At 38.2% G+C, this 15,204-nt stretch overlaps 1 protein-coding gene across 1 annotated transcript in view; it reads right to left on the bottom strand.

Moving 5' to 3' along the window:
• The window catches only part of BICC1 (BicC family RNA binding protein 1), a 116,750-nt gene that overhangs the window by 49,175 nt on the left and 52,371 nt on the right, over nucleotides 1–15,204 (bottom strand). Inside the window, exon 3 of the mRNA XM_057421540.1 lies at nucleotides 13,531–13,600. Coding sequence (XP_057277523.1) covers nucleotides 13,531–13,600 — 70 coding nt within the window. The remainder of the gene's footprint in view (nucleotides 1–13,530; nucleotides 13,601–15,204) is intronic.

The raw sequence follows: 15,204 nt of genomic DNA, 5'->3' as shown, positions 1-15,204 counted from the left end.
TGGTTGATGAACATTGGCCAGATGGAGTAGTCTCACTAGTTAGATTACACCAATTCAGCAGCTTCAGTTGCGGCTACACAGCCAAAGCTACAGGCTACCACCAGATTTCCTGACAAGCATTTACCAGAAAATAACTATTCTGTAACTACTAAAAGGGGGAAGGGGGCAAAAAAAAAAAAAAAAAAATCACCAGAAGACTATTTATGCCCTGAATTTTGCTCTCTTTAGATCTGACGTGGTGTGCAGGAAATGTTAGTCTTGCCAAATAATCAAGGAATAAAATAACTAGCACACTTTATGCAAAGTTAAGTTTGTACAGATGAAAAGCTTAAAATTCTGAAAACCATATTATATTTTTCAGATATTCCCTCCTACAGCTACTCCAGAAGAATCATATGATTCAAATTATAGTTTCCAGAGGAAGTCATTAAGGAGACTTTCTATCAATGATGGTTTTGTATGTTTGCACTTGGTCTTTGGCACAGACTCAGTCTATATTTAGAATGCACAGTAGAGAGAATGTTTGAAACCAAAGAAATTTAAAACCAAAAAACCAGTCAGAACTTCATTTATAACACAAAGATTTGCAGAGATGGGATGATTTTCACTTACACTGTAATTCTAGACAGTTTATAGGAGTTCCACAGGTTTGAAGAGGGGAATACAGTAATCAGCCCTACCTACAAGCGCTACTGTCTTCAATGAAACCTGGAACATCAGGTGGGACACTGGCTTTCTTTAGGGAAGACTGATCTTTGGATGGTAGTTACAGAAATACCATAGTAAGAAAACTGAAAGACTTATTTCTTTCAGCTACAGAATATCACACATTAAGTATTATTCCTTCAGAGTATAAAAATGCAGCGCTCTCCCCAGTAACACTGGGGTATATGTTGTTTTAGTTTGCATGTAGGCTTTTTTTGCCACCCCCTTATGCTTTTTTTAACCTGTGACAAGATCCTTAAGTGAATTTCTGTTATGCATGCTGGTTTCTCTGTGCTTTTGAAGGCTGTTTTGGAGTTCTGGCCTCCGCCACTCAAGCCATTTTTGTTCCAAATCAAACAAAAATTTAATCATGTTTACAAACCTAATACATCATTACTATTCACTCTTATTGCATAACTGATGTGTTTAAATTAGCATCCTCAACTAGGCTTACAATAACATTTTCATACTAGTGTCAGCCATTTGTGTACAATAATGTATTAGGTTAGCATCCAGAACTTCTCAACATCCCTTGAAGCCTTCTGAACTATTATGATTTAAATACCCAGAAGCAGGAGTGAGTTATACCTAAGAAAGATGAAACATGACACTTTCCCTTTCTCAATAGTTCTCCAACCAAACCCAGGAAAAAAAGCACACGCTGAAAGACAAAAGCTAAAATATACTGTGGGCTTCAAATGACATTTAGCACTAAAAGTTTATCTTCTCTCATGAAAAATACTAAACAGTACAAATAAACCCTTTGCAAAAGGAAAGTATTAAAGTAGTGATAGCTAACAGGCAGATAACATGTAGTACTACAAGCAGATGACTGTAGCCTCCCCAAGAGCTACATTCAAAAACTTGACAGACCAAAATACTTAAGTGATTGATGGGAATCATCTGACCAGCATTTTCTGTATTCTGATGATTGCCACTGATGATGCGAGGCTATTCATACATTTTTGCAACCTTGTTTCTTTTGAAAATGCCTGCTGATTTATATCAGATTGTCGTGGTTTAAACCCAGTCAGGTAACTCGTTCACTCACCCCCCCCTTCTTGCCCTCCCCCTACTCCCAGAGGGACGGAGAGGAGAATCAACAAGAATGCAACTCCCATGGGTTGAGATAAGAACAGTTTAGTAACTAAGGTATAACACAAATCACTACTGCTACCACCAATAATAATAATGATAAAGGAAATAACAAGGGAAGAGAATACAACACCTCACCACCAGCCGACCGATAACTTGCCCCCCTCAGCCCGACCAAGCACCGACCCATACTTCCTCCAACCCTGCAGACTCCCAGCCCTCCCAGCTAAATCCCAGTTACATCCTGGGCATGACGTGCTGTGGTATGGAATACCTCTTTGGTCAGTTTGGGTCAGGTGTCCTGTCTCTGCTTCCTCCTGGCTTCCCCTCCTCCCTGGCAGAGCATGAGGCTCACAAAGTCCTTGGCCAAACCAAAACATCATTGTTATCAGCTCTGTTCCCGAGCTGAAAGTCAAAACACTGCACTACACCAGCTACCAAGAAGGAGAAAAATGACTGCTACTGCTGAACCCAGGACACAGATCAAGACAGATAAACAAATTTTAAGCAATTCACAGGACACAAGTCATTCCAGACTTATTAGAGAAAAGCATAAAATAATTGAGGAAGTACTCTTACAAATAATTTCCAAAATGAAGGAATTCTGCATTTCAGATTAGGTAGCTATCCAGTTTTATTTCACCTAAATTGCATGATTCACCCCTCTCCTGCCACCCCCCAAAAAAAACAAGCAAAAAAAAGCTACTTAAGATACCCCATTGATCGTTATTTCATGCTTACCTATGGGGAAATGCAAAAAGGCATTACTTTCACTGTAGAAAGGTAAAGCACAAAAATAAGTTTAATGCAATTCTAACAAACAGGAAAAAAAAAATTGCAATTTCCCAGATCATGTGGCAGATCTGATGGAAGTTTTATTTTGTGAAGAAACTGCAGATAGAAGAAATTATCTTCCACTCCCCTCAGGTCTTGTTAGCAGTTTCAAGAAACATTACAGAGCAACCTTTTTCATCTGCTCTGACTACTACTACTGAATATGGAGAAACATACCATTGTGAAATTCAGGTGCTTCTACAACACTAGCATACTTTAAAAAACTCTACTCATCTACACAGTTACCAGCTGAACAACTGCATAACAGCATGAATCTTTTTTCTTGTTTTTAGTGAGGTCAACTAAAAGCTGCAAAGAATTTCGCTCCATGCATAGAGAATTGGCACAGAATACTCAAACCAAGGGTTCTGTTGTCATGGGCACCAACAAGGAAAAGGCATTTAAATGCTAAGATTTTTGAGAAAACCTTTACTGAACTGGTATTGTCTGACCTACAACTTTATACCTCAGGAACCAAAATTAAATAGTGTTAAGAAAAATTCTGCTGACAAAAGAGCACAGGGCTCAATAAACCAGTAGTCCTGAATTCCCTCTCCGTCAGTGGGTTTGACATGAGAGCATGCCAGGCTGCAGGGCTAGGCTGCCTAGCAGGTAGCTATGGAGGCAGAGGGACAGACCTTAAACATGCAGTAAGGCAGGAGAGACAAGACCAAAACTGCACTGTTTAGCGGCTGTAAAAACTGTTGTCTCCCCCGATTTCATCTATTTTTGTGTAAGTGGTTACCAGCATTCCCTTTACAAGTACTTGGAAAATGCAGTGCGCCTTTATCACTATTCATGATAATAATGATAAATGATTCACTAATGATAATGATTCACTAGGTGCACCTTTATCATTATTCATAACATACAGAATAAGGTTGTCCTAGGGATTCACCAATCAAAAATCTATTGTGTCTACTACTATTACATGAAGTGTCTCAAACTGATGCACTAGGATCCTGTTTCCACTTATGGTTGGGAAAGATTTGTGGAGTAACTTCCAAAGCTCATCTTAACAGTACCTTTTCCTTGACCCCTATGTAACCAGATGGAGAGATCCTCTTCTGAGGAAACAGGTACCTACAGCAGTCATCAAAGCATCAGCTCCACCCATCTTACCAGATCCATTATTGACAGAGGACTGTTTTCCTTGCCCTGTAAAAGTGGCAATTCACATGGATATGGGGAGGTACCCAACAGCACTGCAAGAGCCTAAACCAATCCTCAGATCAGCAGCAGTAACATTGCTGCCGGCAGAGTTCCTTCTGGTATGCTGGTATGTTAGATTCTTTGTAAGAAGCAGCAGGGTGTTAGGCAGTTAAACCTGTATCTCTATTCAACTGCACCAAAATCAATGCTGAGACAATAGAATTACAACTTGATCATGAACCAAAGTTACCTTCGCTCTCAAGCACTTAAGCACATCTACACATTTCAAGGGGCTTAGGCACTCTCTTTTCTACGCCACTTTACATCCTAGTTAAAGCTGATAGAACAGGCTGTGGTTGCTCACAAGTGGACATGACTCCATATGTTTTCAGTTCCTATCAAGAGTTACGATACAGCCCTGCAGGACAGTTAGTACAAATTTCAAAAGCACCCTAGTGGATTAGAAGCTGAATTCTGTCCTAAAGCTCCTTATACCACTGCAGGTATCCAAGGGCCTCATAATCTTTTGGGTTTTTTTAATTGAATCTTAAGGCTTTAAGATAATCAAGTGACTTTTCATAGTATTGAATTTAGGATAGGAAAATTAGTTGATTATATCCCATGTTCACTCTCTTCCACTCCATTTGGTTGGGTTTGTGGGGTTTTTTTGTTTTTGTGGTTTGAGTTTGTTGTTTTTTTTGTAACTCAATGCATTATTACATTTACAGAAATGTAAACTTTTAACTTTTTACAGCAATTTACAGTAAACAGTATTCTTATTAAGCTTAAAGACTGATAAGATACCTACACAGATATGTACTGGCAAGCATACAAGCAATTTCAGCACAGTAAGTACTATTTTCCTTAATTCATCACATTTTTATGCAGTTCTAAAGGTTACATATGGTTATGAATGAAGGGATTGTCATTTTAAAGCTGAATGAAATTATAAGCAGACTTCTAGAATATACGCATATGAAGACTTTCAACACACAATTTACCTGGGCGTATTCTTTAGAAAAGTAGCTGGATTCTTTCTATATTAAAAAATTAAGATCAAATCAAGTGTAATTAAGAAATCTAACCTTTGTAAGAAAAGGTTTTCATGAAACCTAAACCATCTCTCAAAAACATAACCTTTAATTTCTTTAAAAAAAGAAAACCACCAAAAAAAACACCAAAAAACACCAAAACCAAGAAAACCCCCACAGAAACAAAAAATCCCACACCCCCAAAACACCCCAATGCCTCCAAAAAATCCAAACCTCTCTCCCCCTCAAAAAAAAAAAAACATGCACTGAAGATGACTTCCAGAGGTCCTTTCCAACCTCAGCTAGTCTGTGATACAGTCACTCAAGGTTGCATACAGATATAAACTCCCCTTCCCTAATATTTAAGTCTCAATTTGACAAACTGAGTGTAGAGAATAAATATCGATTTGAAACATTTCTATGGCTAGGTTGCATCCCCAATCTGTCTAAACTGATATAAAGAAGTCTGAGAATATTCCTAGCCTCAGAATCTATATTCACGGAAGAGAATTGCTTATATAGAATCACAGAATATTTAGGGTTGGAAAGGACCTTAAGATCATCTAGTTCCAACCCCCCTGCCACGGGCAGGGACACCTCACACTAAACCATGTTGCCCAAGGTTCTGTCCAACCTGGCCTTGAACACCGCCAGGGATGGAGCATTCACAGTTTCCCTGGGCAACCCATTCCAGTGCCTCACCAACCTTACAGGAAAGAACTTCTTCCTCATACCCAATCTAAAGTTCCCCTGTTTAAATCTGAACCCAATACCCCTTGTCCTATCACTACAGTCCCTAATGAAGAGTCCCTCTCCAGCATCATTATAGGCCCCCTTCAGATACTGGAAGGCTGCTATGAGGTCTCCACACAGCCTTCTCCAGGCTGAACAACCCCAACTTTCTCAGCCTGTCTTCATACAGGAGGTGCTCCAGTCCCCTGATCATCCTCGTGGCCCTTCTCTGGACTTGTTCCAACAGTTCCATGTCCTTTTCATGTTGAGAGCACCAGAACTGCACACAATACTCCAAGTGGGGTCTCACAAGAGCAGAGCAGAGGGGCAGGATCACCTCCTTCGACCTGCTGGTCACACTCCTTTTGATGCAGCCTAGGATACGGTTGGCTTTTGGGGCTGCAAGTGCACACTGAAGCTGGCGCATGTTCATTTTCTCATTGACCAACACCCCCAAAGTCCTTCTCTGCAGGGCTGCTCTGAATCACTTCTCTTCCCAACCTGTAGTTGTGCCTGGGATTGCTCTGACCCAGGTGTAGGACCTTGCACTTGGCATGGTTAATTTCCTCCATTATATATAAAAATATACGCATACCTTCATATATACCTTTATTTTAACTTTCCAGGCTCTACTGATCTTCTCCTTGAATAATTCAGCAATCCAAATGTTAAAAAAGCTAATATTATACTCCCTCACTGCATTGTGCAAACAGCATAAAAGGTTCCTACACAGCCAGGTTCGGCTGACATGATCAACTTGACTTTAATGGAGTATCACAACAGGTTGGTTATTTTTTTTTTTCTAGTCATGTTTTGAGATGCCACTTATATAGACAGAGATAATTAAAACGAAACAAAAAAACCCCAACCAATTTCTCCTTACCATTTACATTTAGAAACACTTTTAGAAAGCATCTTATGATATCATACAGAATGAAGCCAATACTGAAAGCAACATACAGGGACAGAATTTATTACAGAACAGCTCTTGGTGTTTAAATCATAGGTTTTCACAGCCCTGGACTGGGGTTTGGGTTGTGGGAAGGCTGCAGGGTTTCTTTTTGTTTTGGTGGTTGGCTTTTATGTTTCTTGGGACAGGTTTTGGGGTTGTTTTTATATCCAAGGAAGCCAAGCAAACAAGAAACATACCTCCTCACCCACAGCCAAAATGAGAAAGTGACCTTCAAGCTTAACAGGGTGTCCCGGTTTTGGCTAATTAATAGAGGCTGTGCTGGCCAACAATTGCCAGTTTTCCACATACAGCCAATTTTAAATTACTTTTTAACAACATTAAAAGCAGGCATAATATATATGCATTGTGAAAAAGGACAACAAACTAATCAATGAAGTCATTAAAGAAAACCAGAATTACAAAGCTGTATTCTGGCTGCAACTATATTGAGTCGGGCACCGTGTACATATAAAGCCTGAGAAAAGGGCAACACTGAAGACTTCAAACTACAGCAATCCTAACAGTCTTGTTCTACACATACACACATGTATATAGCATAGCATTACATATCTAAACTACAAGATCTTCAGTCTTGGAGATGCCAAACTGCTGGAAACACTCTACAGCTTTCAACTCAAGGAGTTACATGACGAAAGGAGTAAAATAAGCTAATTAGGTAATTTTTATTTACTTTTTTTGACTTGTTTGCTTGCTTGTTTGACTAAACTCAGACTTGGCCAGTTTCTTGGGGAAAATTTCAGATTATATAATTGCACTTTGCAGACGTGACAGCCCCTGAAATATGCCAAGCCACCTGGTATTTAGAAAAAGATGAAATATGCAACTTAGTTTAGTAGTATATACTGAAATCCTTTCAGTATTCCAGCAATCCCAGCAATAGTTGAAAGCAGAGAAATTTATTCATTTCCCTAAACTTTGCATTTATTACAAAATATCAAAGTAATGAGAATCTCCTTAAGTGAGGGTTCAAGACTATTTTATTCCACACAGACACTTTTCATTGCAGGACCTGTAGGCACACTGGAAGAGTTTATGGTACTGTTTTAAAGCTCATGTAACTCCTACAGAATGTTGCTGCACGGAATTATTAACTTTCCTATTTTTGCTGGTATTTTAACATCAATTATTGGGTTTGAACATAACCATTGACAATGTCTCATTTGTATTCATTAATATACTGGAACAAACAAAATGAAGTGTTATCCATAGTTTTTTTGCCATGAAATTTTTACTTGGGTAAAGCAGTCTCTCCTTTGTACAAGTGTGGGACTCTGCTCAATTCCAAGACTGAAAGCAATATTGCATAACAGTCAGGGATGCGTTCATGTTTTAAGAAATGATATCTCTCCATGGAACAAATGTTTAAATTTTGAAGTTCTGCACATGGGACAAAAACTGACAAGTACAGTGCTGAACCGCTCTTAAGTTAACCAGTTCATGCATGGTATGTCACCAAGATTTAGCATCGAAGTAAGTTTTCATTCTCTTTTAAAGGTTTGGTTGACAAACTGATTTAGGAACATTAAGTATTTCTAAAAAGAAAAAAATTAACTGAAAATCAAAAACTCAGATTGAAAATTTATCAGAAAACCTATGACAAAAGAATAAATAGCCTAGCAAATGTATTCGCACACATTCAAAGGCTGCGCAGCCTGACAACCCATCTTCTCTCCCTCCCTTCTTCCTCTCAAAATGTAAACTTCCTCTTTTATTACAATGTTGGGAAATAATTAAAAATTGACTTAAAGGTATAAAGAAATATACAGAGACTACATTTTTAGCTTACTCTTAATATTTATAGCAGAAACGCATGCACGTTTGGCCTTAAGTTCACCACATAATGACATTTCTGTTTTAACAAAATTCCCTAGTTTTTATCATAATGCCTCCTAGAATGTGCAACGCTCTTCCCTTGTGTTTAACCAACATTTATATAAATATTTCACTAATTTGATTGAAATCCCTCATAAATTTGCCTCAATTATGGCATTACAGTTCCTAACTTTATTTTTTATAGTCTCAGCAGCTGAAGATGCAAAGAAGAAAATCCTGGACTCTGCTTGCAAGATGGCTTGCAAAAGACAAACTTTAAGGAAAAAGTGTGAAACTAAAATGCCAAGCAATGAATGCCAGCAGTGCCCATTGCTATTTATTGCTGCCTTCCTTCTAAAGCCTTCAATGCCATTATGTTTCCTCCCATCCTGTCATTCTCCTTAGATATGAATTTGACATGCTATGTACTTGACTTGCCTTTGAGAGATGCTAATGCAAAATAACATGTCAATTATTTTAATAGCAAACTAGTTTAGATTTGAAGGTTACTGAGGCTTGAGTTTTTAAATATAAGATTAAAGAATAAAATCAGGTGAGAAAAAAATATGCAAACAGAACATGGACTGGATTTTTTTCTTAACCACCTTAAAATGCACCAGTAACGGGGGGGCCAGAACTGGCAACTGAAAGAACAGGTAAGTGAAATAAGAGCAGCCTAGGAAAGACAGATGAGAAACAAGTGGGTAACTTAACAGATAACACATATCATAGATCAAAAAGAGCTGGGGAGTGTACTCTAGAGAAAGCAGAAATAACATGAAGATATGGGAAAAAACACCTAGAAAAAAGAGCAACAGAAGTGCAGTAAAAGCAGGTGTGTTTTTTGTTTTTTGGTTTTTTTTTTTATTCTTATGTTGCTTATTACCCAAATCCTATTTCAAGGTTGTCTGCATTCTGAGCACATGCATATTCCCCAACTTCTTTATGACTGCTGAAATACAAAGACACACATACCTATACTGAAGGAGGGAACAGAAGGTGTAAAAGAAGGAAAAAGAATAAGGAATATAGGCAAAATAAACTCACATATATCCATTTTCTAAGCTTCCTAAAGAACTCCTTTGATTACTCTGCACTGCTGCCGAATAACACGGCATTTGCCTGCTCCCAATGCATTAAACACTATATATTCATACACCCATATGGTGAAGCAGACTGAGGATACAGTTTGGGTTAAAACAGGGTTAAAGTAGCTAGCAAATGCACAAAAATCCCCTCTTCAATAGTAAAAATTATCTATGATTAAGTTTAAGCCACCCTGGTTCCCTATGCAACAATATAAGCAACAGTAATAGCACAGCAGAAGGGGCTGGACAACAAGAGAAGGACAGCAGGACAGGTCAGTATTTTGGCAAAAGGAGTGGGGAAAAAAAAACACATTAGCTTATGCCTGCTTTGAAAGTCTGTGGAACTGTAGCATCTGACCATTTAGGATTTGGCAATCTAATCTAAACTTTGATACTGCTGAATATATATATTTTAAGGACAATTAATAGCATTCCTAAGGAACAGTAACCGTAACGGAATGAAAGAGTATTTGAGAGCAAAAGGGGAATGCACAGAAAAGTTAGTGTCTCTGAGTTTAATCATTAACTCGCTAGACCACAGATCTGAGATCTCCAGAAATGATGTTTTGTTATGCCCTGAACACTTCAGCACCCATGCAAACAGGGCAGACCATGCCAGTGCCAATTGTTTCATTATGGCTGGACAGGAATCAGTCATTACAGAAGTGCTTTAAATTGTTTCACTTCTCTCTCTGAAACCTTAATGTTATGGGATTTCTTTGTTGACCTGAACAAATGGCTTGCTTAAAGATGCTACTGGAAGATTTATATTTGTTTGTGCATTTTCTGAACATGTCTTTCAAAATACTTTAACCCTCATCATCCCTCATTGCTAGAGAAAGACTGCAGCATCTGGTGTTCATTAAAGCCAGGAAATTCCTGGTTTGCTCTTTATGAAACTGTTGAGAGTTGATAATTGATTTTTAATTCTAGCCTTTGCAAAGAGCTGTTTTATAAATTTCATATTTAACAAATTTTAGTCAGCGATTTCTTTTAAATTCCGCATATGCTAAATCCAGACATCAGTCTTCTGTAATTCAAAAAACTTCAGACAGTATTTATCGAATTTGAGTTGATGAATTATCATAATGACACTCTAATATGTAGTATCTCACAGTCATCAATTAAAAAGTTATAATCTATATAACTTGGAAAAAAACCCCACCTGATTTAGCAACTTAAAGAAGGCCTACCAGAAAGCTGGAGAAGTACTTTCTCCAAGGCCATGTACTGAAAGGATAAGGGGGAACTGAAAGAGGGTAGATTTAGGTTGGATAAGGCTTTGAGCACCCTGGTCCAGGGGAAGGTGTCCCTGCCCATGTCAGGGGGGTTGGAACTAAGATCTTTAAGGTCTCTTCCAACCCAAACCATTCTATGATTCTGTGAACTTGCAGGTCACTTACGCTTGGTGCTTCAGCTTCACAGTAAGTTTTTTTTCTTTCCCCCCACAAAATTATAAGAAGATTCTAGGTCTTGAACAGAATTTAAGGTTCAGCAAGGATCTGAAAATTATTATGCACACCTTGTCTGTAAATTTCAATACCTATGAGTTAGAAAGAAAATACCTACTCTGACTTTACTGATTTAGTATCAAAGATGTTAAAATCAATTTTTAAGCAGTAAGAACACTATATTAGGCCCTAGATATTTGATAACAGACTAAACAACATGACAGAAACACTACAGCTAGAGATGTCTTCCTAATTATTTTTTATCCCTTGTGTTTTGGGAGGAGAGCTGTGAATGACAAGAGGTCACAACATACATCCACAGAATGTAAAGCTACTGAAACTGGCAAATAATACTGGAAAGATATGACAAATCTGGTATCACATGATTACAATAGGGTACAGTGTATTGTTAGGGCATAAGACTATCCATCTGTAACTGCTTCTCCCTCACTGAATGACTGTTTATCAGGCACTCTGCTCCCAGCCAACAGGATGCAGAAAGATAGCATGTTCTGAGTTCAAGTCCCCAGACAGCTAGCCAATTATTTGTTGCAGACTCTTCTTAATCATAATATGTCATTAAGTGAAGCTAGAGTATGTTAAACACTTTAGATTATTTTCCCTATATAAACATCTGCTGTAGCTGCAAATGGGAAGTTAGAGAAATGCAAACAATTGATACCACGTGTAAACAATTTATAAACTACACTTTATTTCTCAAGAAATAGCAACCTCTAAGTTAAAGGGTTCTTTGTACACATATTGTAATTTACTATCTATCTCAGGTGTATACATACACAACTTCCTAGAGCAAAGCTATCCAGACAGTAAAAAGCTTAATTCTAGATGTACTCTGCAGCCCACAGGCATTTCAAACATTTTCTTAAAAGTACAGTATATTGCTAAAATGCCTAATTTGCAGCCAATCATTACTTAAAGTTTCTTTTGGCATAAAGAGTTTCCAAGATAATAACTCCCACTGCAGATGCACTTAGGATGCCCAGCTGTATTGTGTTCTCTCCCCTCAATTTTTAGTTTTATTATCAGCTCATAATTTTCAGCTGGTTTATTTCCCATGGTACTCAAATTCATTCCACATACTGATGAAGCTTCACCACAAATCTAACATTATTTTTGAAATCACTAATAAAGAGGTTAAATTAATTTACACATAAAGATGCATCCCTAGGTGCCAATCCAGAAAACCAGCCAGCCACCCTTCTTAGCCCTCTGTTCATGGGCTTTCATCCATGCTTTTCATCTTCAGAACTAGGCTCATTTAAATTTGACCTAAATGTAGATACTAACTTATTTTTTCTCTTATCCCCTCAAAAGAAAAAAAAAAAACAGCTCCTACCTCAATTTCCTGAGAAGCTTTAGATATATATCAATTCACAGCACCTCAGGCAAAAAGCATGTAGAACACTACAGGTAGACCAAAAGTCTGAACAGAGACCTTGTCACTCCCATATTACTTAAATACTCCCGTATTTTACTAATACCTATTCATATTAGTTCCACATACAAATATACACATACAACACCTACATATTTTTCCAGTCTGAATTCCTTACCCACTTCTCCCCCTCAAGTGAGATTTTCTTCCATGTAAGTGTGGAAAAAAATAAATCAGTTTGTACTTCAATACCACATGGAGAAGCACCTAACAGACTGAATACCACTTTACACCATAAAAATGTTATTAATCCTGCACCTTTCTAAATAGATTATTTCTCTTCCCATGAGACCTTCATTTACAAAGGTTGTTTACCCACATCTTCACCTATGCATCCTAAATATAATGTACAGAGAAATTATTAAACTCCACTTTCTTGGTTTTTAATGTGTATCAGCCTGAACAGAAATACAGGCAATGTTAAAAATCCCTCCCAATTTAATTTCTCCTGCAGAAGAGAAATTAAGTTTTAGTTTAATTCAGTTACAATTATGAGTCTTTAAGAAAGAAACCAGAAGGCTTATATCAAAAGAGATGTTCCAGATTATGTACTTGGTTAACTTTAATAGGCTGTACTTCCAAAGAAGGACAATTTTAAAAATCCCCAATAATACTGGCCATTCCTAAGAAATAGGTCTACTTACATTTCTTAAAGGAACCAAAAAAGCATGCAGACTGTCTCTATCAGAGACATGATGAGTATGTATAGTTCTAATTGGGCTTAACCAACACCTACCTTTGTACTCTCTATATAGTACTTTGTACTCTCTATAAAACCCCACAGAACTAATCTACAATGTTACCAGGAAGACTAACTTCTGAAAGCTGCAAAATAAATTGTTCAGATTAGATGTAGCATTATACAGAAGAAAGCACACATGCTAAAAGACAGTAAGTAGAATAGTATTGATATTAAAGTACTTGTAGAAGTACAAGCTACTTACAGTAGGTTTGTATGTCAAATACCTACATAAAGCTGAGAGAACTTTAACAAGAAATTCTTACACAAACAATAGACTGAAATGAAAATACTTCATGTGCCCAGTATTTATAAGGTGACTCTAAAGAGAATTGTTTACTTCCTGGTTTTATTACTGCCAATGTCACCCCATTCAAAAAAACCCCAACCAACCAAAACCCCTGAAGACAAACAAACAAAAACCCTAAAACCAAACCCAAAACCCAACAAAAACCAAAATACCTTTCTTTGATTTTGCTCCAATCTTCAACTTTGATGGCCAAGCAATCTGTGTATTTGTTTCTTCCATAATCTGTTAAAAAGAACATATATATGAATAATTACATTTTTATTGTTTTCCTGTAAAGTCAACAGGTCATTTTTGGAAAACATTACATTTATCATTTTAAAATGTTGACTGTTATTACTTAAAAATAACACAAGTCATTAACTACTTTTGTCTCTAAATTGACAAGGCATCAATTTGATAGATGGACCAATTGGTAGATAAAGAACTGGCTGGATGGCCGCACACAAAGAGTTGTGGTCAATGGCTCAGTGTCCGGCTGGAGACCAGTAACGAGTGGTGTCCCTCAGGGATCGGTGTTGGGACCGGTCTTGTTCAACATCTTCGTCGCTGACATGGACAGTGGGATTGAGTGCGCCCTCAGCAAGTTTGCCGATGACACCAAGCTGTGTGGTTCAGTTGATACACTGGAGGGAAGGAATGCCATCCAGAGGGATCTTGACACACTTGTGAGGTGGGCTGATGCCAACCTCATGAAGTTTAACCATAACAAGTGCAAGGTCCTACACCTGGGTCGGAGCAATCCCAGGCACAGCTACAGGTTGGGCAGAGAAGAGATTCAGAGCAGCCCTGTGGAGAAGGACTTGGGGGTGTTGGTTGATGAGAAAATGAACGTGAGCCAGCTTCAGTGTGTGCTTGCAGCCCAGAAAGCCAGCTGTATCCTGGGCTGCATCAAAAGGAGTGTGACCAGCAGGTCAAAGGAGGCGATCCTGCCCCTCTACTCTGCTCTCATGAGACCTCACTTAGAGTATTGTGTACAGTTCCATGTCCTTTTTATGCTGAGGACACCAGAACTGTTGGAACAAGTCGGTGAGGCACTGGAATGGGTCGCTCAGGGAAGTTGTGAATGCTCCATTCCTGGCAGTGTTCAAGGCCAGGTCGGAACAGAACCTTGGGCAACATGGTTTAGTGTGAGGTGTCCCTGCCCATGGCAGGGGGGTTGGAACTAGATGATCTTAAGGTCCCTTCCAACCCTAACTATTCTATGATTCTACGATTCTACTTTGTTTTCTTGAGAAGAATTCTTGTCTGGTTATAGGTGGAGCTGAGTTCTGACTATTCAAAACAAATCCAAAGAGCAAACCAAGATGCTCAACAGTTTCCACAAAGTCCAAGTGACTGCTGCTAGGTACAGCAAGCTCTAGGTCCACCTCAGAGGGCACTTCAAAGCTTTACAATTCAATAAAAATATTTATTTTAGTATCGTAAAATGACTTCTAAGTAAAGCGTACTTAATTTAAATCAAGTCCTTTTAAGTCTCCATAAGCCAAGATACACAGGTTTGCCTTCATGGGTTGATTTTTTTTTTGCTTCACCTTTACCTGAAAGCAACTTTTCATTGTAAGCATATCCAGACTGATTAAGCAGTTGAGAGTGGAGATTTGACAGCATTTATTACAACACAGTGTGCAACCTATCTGTAAATCTCCAAGTACCTAACAGGGAAAAAATGAATGGACCTGAAGAAAAAAACCAGGGACCTGAAGAAAAAATGAGGACCTGCAGAAATGAGTATGATCTGCCCATATTAGCCAATGACAAGATGGCTGTAGGATGCAAAGAAAATGCATCTAAATGGTTTTAGGATACTGAGAGAATGTATCTATTAA

Source organism: Pezoporus wallicus, unplaced genomic scaffold (assembly GCF_028554395.1).
Source record: "Pezoporus wallicus isolate ANWC-B61680 ecotype Strahan unplaced genomic scaffold, APGP_CSIRO_Pwel_v1 contig_4816, whole genome shotgun sequence".
Lineage (NCBI taxonomy): Eukaryota > Metazoa > Chordata > Aves > Psittaciformes > Psittacidae > Pezoporus > Pezoporus wallicus.
This window is presented reverse-complemented; position numbering and strand designations above follow the sequence as displayed.